The following is a 7500-nucleotide window of genomic DNA, read 5'->3' as shown; positions in this document are numbered from 1 at the left end:
TCATTGCTCGCCTCACTCTTGCAGAAGTTATACCTTCCAGTTGCCTGCCTTTCTGGGCCACAACTACAACGATGAGGTAAATGACAGACATACAGACAAACATATTTGTTCTCCTCCTCACTTGGCAAATATTCACTTTCAATCAACTACACAAAAGTTTGATCTAAATAGCATCTATTTTTATTTTACCATTTAGATGATATATTGCCTAATTCCTAATTGTTTTCGATCGTCTTATCGTCCCTTCGAAGCTGAAATTTCTTTCATCATTTCATCTATAGTCTGTACTATTTTTCTCTTTGCACTTTACTTTCATTTTTCGAAACCTTGCCTACCGGAGTCAAGATACTTTACTGACCCTTTGTGTAGTGTGACCAGAATATACGGTTCATGTCACCTGCATATCGGTTATCTGGTATCCCTCGAAAATATAATTTTACGGCTTCAGCATACGACAGTGAAATAATTCAACTGAAAAAGGAACTTTAATTAGTAACTGAAACTGTGGTGGTGTTAGCTAAAACCAGAGCTAGCTAATGTACACTTTTATAAGGCAGTGAACTTTACGATATAAAACTGAATATTTTTTGTGTATTGAAAATTGAGGAAGCTTACCACGTGACTGTATAAGCCTATTATAATAACCTAGATAACGAAATTTTACAATATACTGTTTCCTGGAATTCTCATATTGTATGAGTTACACAAAAGCGTATCACTGACGTTCATAATGTATGATACATGTTCGTATTATATTTATTTTATAATTCCTTCCGAAGCTCTATAGAATTACGTCTCCTTTTTATCTGTATTCACCTGTTTACCCTTTCCCATTTATATATATTTCTCGGTTCTTTTGTCTGTTTTTCCTGTGCTTCTATCTCTGTTTTGGTTGCAATTCTGTCTGCCGGTCTCTCCCTCTTCTTTGTCCTCTTCTGTCTCTGTCTGTTTGCCGGTCCGTCTGTCTGCCTGCCTGCCTGCCTCTCTATCTCTCTGTATGTGTGTATATATGCAAATGTGTATATATATATATATATATATATATATATATATATATATATATATGCATTGAGACACATATATGTACATATCCATCTATATTTATCTATCTATGTATCTGTTTATATATATCTATTCATCTATCTATTAGCTATATACATACATACATACATACATACACACACACACACACATATATATGTATATATATATATATATATATATATATATATATATATATATATATATATTTATATACATATACAGCATATGCAAATGTGTTTGTCTGTCTTTCTACTGCCTATGGCTCTGTCAACCTCAGAATATATTTATATATTAATTTATCTACCCGTCGTGCTATGTATCTATTTTCATACATGTCCATCCATCTATCTATCTAGTTATCTGTCGTCTATCCATATATATATACACATAGATATATATTGACTAACGAGGACATATAGGATTATTACATTATTTTTATACTTACCACCAAAGCAATTTCTATTTCATTCCTAAAATGCACTCCTAATGCAGTTTCCCCAAAGAAGGTGTATGATAAAAAAGCGCAAATGCTTTTAGAGAGGGTAAGAAGTATTAAAAGTTCGTTATGTATACCAGGTCAGTGCCAATAAGAGGGTGTTTACGATATCGCTTGACTGGGTCCACGTGCTATCATAACACTCTTGTTGCGTCGGCTGGTTTACTGAGATCAGGTTAACATTTCTTCCCTTTTATTATTTACTGAGCGAGAGAATAACATGGGGAGTTTTTTTTGTGTTTTAGTGGATGTGATTTTGTTTTCTTTCTTTTCGGTGGCTGTTTTATTAGGGATACGTGTGTGATAGTGTGAACACACACGCGCGGACACACACACACGCGCACACACACACGCAACACACATACACACGCACACGCGAACACCCACATACACACACGCGCGCGCGCACACACACACAACACACACACACGCACACACACACAACACACACACACACGCACACACACACAACACACACACGCACGCACACACACACACACACTCACTTTTATCTGCTGTGGACGCCATCAGCTCGTGCGGCTAGCAAACTTTCAGTAAATTGATTAAGGACAGAGAAAGAAATTCTTTTCGGGCGCCGGTCCTCAATTTCTTTTAAGCGCGGTTGCGGCAACATCGTGTGCCTTGATTCCTTGAAGCGTAAGGTCCAGGACGACTTGGTGGTCTAATTAGACAAACTTGGCGATTTCATATTTTAAGTATAACTTCTGATTCACGGTACATTCATCGGGAAGGCTAGATCAGTAGCAACTCGAGGAGGTGTCATGGCGTCTGCTTCTATTTTTGGAAAGAAACACATGGGGTTTATTTTGATGACGTCACAAAAGGTACGGATGCTTTGTGAATATGGTCGATCGTTTTGGTCTTTTCAATTTTTAAAAAGAATGGAAAAGAATTACTTTAATGGTTATATTTCCATTGAACAATCAACAAAACAGACGAAGTAAGTAATTATACTCTGGCGGCAATTATTTCACCAGCAAGGAAATCTAAGTTTAAAAACCCATGGAGCAGTATTAAACTAAACACAATGGATATATGCAGTTCAGTCCAGGGATGTGTTTCTGATTCTTGCTTCAGTCCTCACCTCTAAGAAATGTGGTTGTAGTGGATGAAACTAAAGAGAACTGTGAATGAATAGAAGAAAAAAAATCTTAGGTACAGGGCATGAGCTGTAAATCCGTATATACAGATATGGCTCGAGTATGATATGATATTATGAATGTATGAAATGCAGTTTAAGTAAAGTCTATTTACAGAGCAGGTCCCTTGTAGCTGTTTTCAGAAACCAATTCAATTTGATTAAACCTTATGCTGACAAAGCTCGAGAACCTGATTTGCAACGCAGGTCATCAGTAGATACTTATATAAATTACACCGAGAAGTTTTATGACTCAATTACTGTCATTTCTTATGACCTACTACCAAGTAGTATTTCAGAGATTATAATAATTGTTGAAATAATATCATTTTTTTTACAAAAACATAAAAAAAAAACACTCAGTTACATAACTGCAATCATCAATACTATATATATATATATATATATATATATACATACACACACACACACACACACACACATACATATATATATATATATATATATATATATATATATATATATATATTCATTTTGCTTATGTTTTCACTGATATCATTGAATGATACTGGATACAGACTGACAGTCGTATTGGCGTGGGCGTCCTGCTGCCTGACCCAGACTTCGGCTTGGTCTGATTCGTACAATGCATGGGCGGCAGATTTGGTGAGTGCTATTTTTCTTATTTTACCTATTCACTCAAAAAAAAAAAAAAAAGAAAAACGATGATATATACACACAAATATGTATATATATGTATATATATATGTGTGTATATATATGTATATGTGTGTATATATATGTATATGTGTGTGTGTATATATATATATATATACACATATATATATATGTATATATATATATACATATATATATATATGTATATATATATACATATATATATATATATATATATATCTATATATCTATATCTATATCTATATCTATATCTATATCTATCTATCTATCTATCTATCCATCTATATATATATATATATATATATATATATATATATATATATATATAGAGAGAGAGAGAGAGAGAGAGAGAGAGAGAGAGATAGAATCTACATAATAATCTGGGTATTCTATATAGCAGGTAATATTTGTCCTTAGTTATCATTTTGTGGAATCGAAATGAATCAAAACTTTCCTCCAGCAACCCGGTTGGATGATCCAGTCGCACAAAGTGGGAGGAAAAGTCTGCCATTGCAAAGTTCCTTCGAATGAGACCACAACAGCCGCTGTAACCACTGCTGCACCAAGTACAACTGCACCTACAACCGCTGCGCCTACGACCGCTGCGCCAAGTACAGTTGCACCTACAACTGCTGCGCCAAGTACAGCTGCACCTACAACTGCTGCGCCAAGTACAGCTGCACCTACGACCGCTGCGCCAAGTACAGCTGCACCTACAACCGCTGCGCCAAGTACAGCAGCACCTACAACCGCTGCACCGACCACAGCAGCACCTACAACCGCTGCACCGACCACAGCAGCACCTACAGCCGCTGCACCGACCACAGCAGCACCTACAACCGCTGCACCGACCACAGCAGCACCTACAACCGCTGCACCGACCACAGCAGCTCCTACAACCGCTGCGCCGACCACAGCAGCACCTACAACCGCTGCACCGACCACAGCAGCACCTACAACCGCTGCACCGACCACAGCAGCACCTACAACCGCTGCACCGACCACAGCAGCACCTACAACCGCTGCACCGACCACAGCAGCTCCTACAACCGCTGCACCGACCACAGCAGCTCCTACAACCGCTGCACCGACCACAGCAGCACCTACAACCGCTGCACCCACAACCGTAGATGTTGGTTAGTCCTTCGGTATCATCATTTAACCAATAAAACTCATTAATGCAACGTGAAAAATAGGAATCCACAAAGAACTTTCCGGAATACAAAACCGCGACCTGCATTCACAGGAGCCTGCACTATGGACGTGACAGTGACAGCTGCAACCGACCTGTACTGGACCTCCCCTGGATTCCCAAGCAACTACCCGGATGACATCACCTGCACACTCACTGTCACTGTAAGTACATCGCTCTAACGAATAGAGAGGTGATAGATATGTAAGGCAGAGCCAGCGGGCACAGGAAGTCCCCACCGAGCTTTATTTTATTTATTTATTTATTCTAATTCTCCTACCCCACCGAGTTTTATTTATTCATTTATTTAAAAATTCTCCCCGTCAAATAACCTTTTTTGAGTAATTTCATTTGCCCACATTTAGTATACTCGTATTTTATTATGTGCCTTCAGTAAGTAAACATTTTTTCCCGCGCTGATTAAACATTTTTATCTTATTATTTTCTCCCACTCAGTATACGCACATTTTCCGATGTTTCCTCGCTGAATAAAACCTTTTTGCTTTCAATAATTGCCTTCGAGTAAATTTTCTTAGGGTAAAACCGGGTAGACTAAAAATTCGTACGTGTATTTACCGTCTAAACGTAGCGGTTGGCGGGAGTTGCCATGGTAACGCGAGCCAGTCCCCGTGTGACGCCATTTTTTCCCGCCCGCTCCAAGCGTGAGAAGTTGATTGCCTCAGGCCGTGTTTGCTATCAGAGCAGGGGCGTCATTTCAGCTTTTTCTTGGGGTGGGGGGTGGTGTGGGGGAAGGGGAGGGGGGCAAGGGTGGGTTGGCGAGCGAAGGAAACAAAAAAATGTAGAAATATGAGTTATTTGGGGGATATTTTAAAGCGGTAATCGGACCTACATATTGTACCAAAACTTGTGGCCATTAGGAAGAGGGGGGGGGGGGCAAACACAATCTTGAGAGGGGGCAAAAAACATAAAACAAAAAACAAAAAACACCCCAATTGACGCCCCTGTGTCAGAGTGGACATGCAATTTATAGATGGCCAAGGAGGTGCTAGATGGATAGAAACAGACATTTAAAAAGAGAATGTTGCATTACAGTCGTGCGATAATGCATATCCACCTCTCTTAAAAAGATTCACGTAACTCAAACTATCCCTCTGGAAAAATTAATATTGATTTTCCTCACGTATATGAAACAAAGGCTCACAAATGAATATAACTACGCTTCTTTACTATTATTATCACCTCAACACTTCTCACAGATTCCCGCCGACTTGCCTATGGGTTTGGTGACTGTCACACCCATGGCGGGATCTGCCATTTACACAACCCCTGGCTGTTCTTCCGACAAAATGACTTACACATCAAGTATGGGGGCGACGGCAATGTAAGTATTTCTTTCATGATCCATTTAGGAGAGTCTGAAAAGTATTGTAGATTATCATAAGGATGGTTTAAATGTGTTTTTTAAGTAGAATAAAATGAAAAGAGAGAATCTAAATGGGAATTTTTTTTTTGACAGAGAAAGAGAAAGAGAGAGAGAGAGAGAGAGAGAGAGAGAGAGAGAGAGAGAGAGAGAGAGAGAGAGAGAGAGAGAGAGAGAGAGAGAGAGAGAGAGAGAGAGAGAGAGAGAGAGAGAGAGAGAGAGAGAGAGAGAGAAACGAAGAAAGGGAGAAGGAGAGGGAGAGAGAGAGAGAAAGAGAACGACGGAGGGAGAGAGAGAGAGGGGGATATATATATATATATATATATATATATATATATATATATATATATATATATAGAGAGAGAGAGAGAGAGAGAGAGAGAGAGAGAGAGAGAGAGAGAGAGAGAGAGAGAGAATTTGTAAAGGTACTTACCCTAAGCGGCGAAACTGTAAGCGGTTCCATGATACCAGGAGAAAGATTCCCGGTATACGTAGTGGATATTGGTATACGAATTAATTATTTGCAACTTTAAACACACACACACACACACACACACACACACACACACACACACACACACACACAAACAAACTTTCACGCCAATTCCTACCCTCTGACAGATCCTGCGGCAGTAACCTGGATGAGGTATCGGAGGGCGCGGTCTTCGACGGGCCAAAGACATTTACTCTCACCTTCACCTCCTCTTCATCTGACGGAGGCAAAACGTCGTCAGGATTCAGATACCATATTCGAGGTTTCACAATGTGGTTTCTTCAGCTCTGACTTAAAGGCTTTGATTAGCTTGTATTAAGTGTGGTTTTTTATGCTTATGTTTTGTTGTATAAACATGTTGCAGGGTAGTTATGGTTAGTGTTTTGAGGATTCAGTTTGTCTATAAAGAATGATTTCAAATTTTGCGGATAAATTTGCGTTAAAAAAAAGGAAAAAAATCTTAGATCAGGAAGGAAAGGAAATGGGAAATAGGAACATTTGTTAATATAACATATAACATTTTGATTTTTTTTCTAGCTAAAAAAGGGAAAAAATTGTAGTGGTTGATTTAAAAATTGAACAGATTATGTGAATATATGTATCTATATTGTGTTGTGTTATATCAGTAACGACCATTAATATTTACTTTTGTAATTCGCGCAGGATTCGATTTGATGGGCAAATAGAATCATCTATAAACGGATATCAAAGTAAGTCCCTATGAATCTTGTCTTCTGTGTATCTTTATGTTGATATATAGTGCTCAATCTTATTCGTTGTCTGTGTAGTATCAACGTTATTATCGTATTACAGATGGAAAGTTTAATTTTGAATATTCTCAAAGACAAGATATATACTTCAGTTCGGTGGTGAGAACAAGAGGGATGTATATACAGAGTACGATAAAGTGTCATAGATACATTTCGCTTTATCAGATATATATTTCTGTCTTCGGAATGCGACCAATTTCATGATTATTGACGTGACAGAAGGGGATACTGAAGGTTTTTAAAGCTGTATATAGGTTCAAAACCCGCTTCGCTCTTCAAGTTAATGGTAGACAGTCTTAACGCTT

The 7500-nt window shown here is 38.4% G+C and overlaps 1 protein-coding gene across 1 annotated transcript in view; it reads left to right on the top strand.

Annotated features, from left to right (window-relative positions):
* The window catches only part of LOC113822601 (mucin-7), an 8558-nt gene that overhangs the window by 5 nt on the left and 1053 nt on the right, over nucleotides 1-7500 (top strand). The window contains exons 1-7 of the mRNA XM_070129368.1: nucleotides 1-76; nucleotides 3239-3326; nucleotides 3820-4495; nucleotides 4606-4715; nucleotides 5769-5893; nucleotides 6554-6687; nucleotides 7089-7135. The exon at nucleotides 1-76 is cut by the window's left edge and continues 5 nt beyond it. Of these exons, the coding sequence (XP_069985469.1) occupies nucleotides 72-76; nucleotides 3239-3326; nucleotides 3820-4495; nucleotides 4606-4715; nucleotides 5769-5893; nucleotides 6554-6687; nucleotides 7089-7111 (1161 nt within the window). The 5' untranslated portion in view covers nucleotides 1-71 and the 3' untranslated portion in view covers nucleotides 7112-7135. The remainder of the gene's footprint in view (nucleotides 77-3238; nucleotides 3327-3819; nucleotides 4496-4605; nucleotides 4716-5768; nucleotides 5894-6553; nucleotides 6688-7088; nucleotides 7136-7500) is intronic.

Source organism: Penaeus vannamei, chromosome 13, assembly GCF_042767895.1.
Source record: "Penaeus vannamei isolate JL-2024 chromosome 13, ASM4276789v1, whole genome shotgun sequence".
Taxonomy (NCBI): Eukaryota; Metazoa; Arthropoda; class Malacostraca; order Decapoda; family Penaeidae; genus Penaeus; species Penaeus vannamei.
This window is presented reverse-complemented; position numbering and strand designations above follow the sequence as displayed.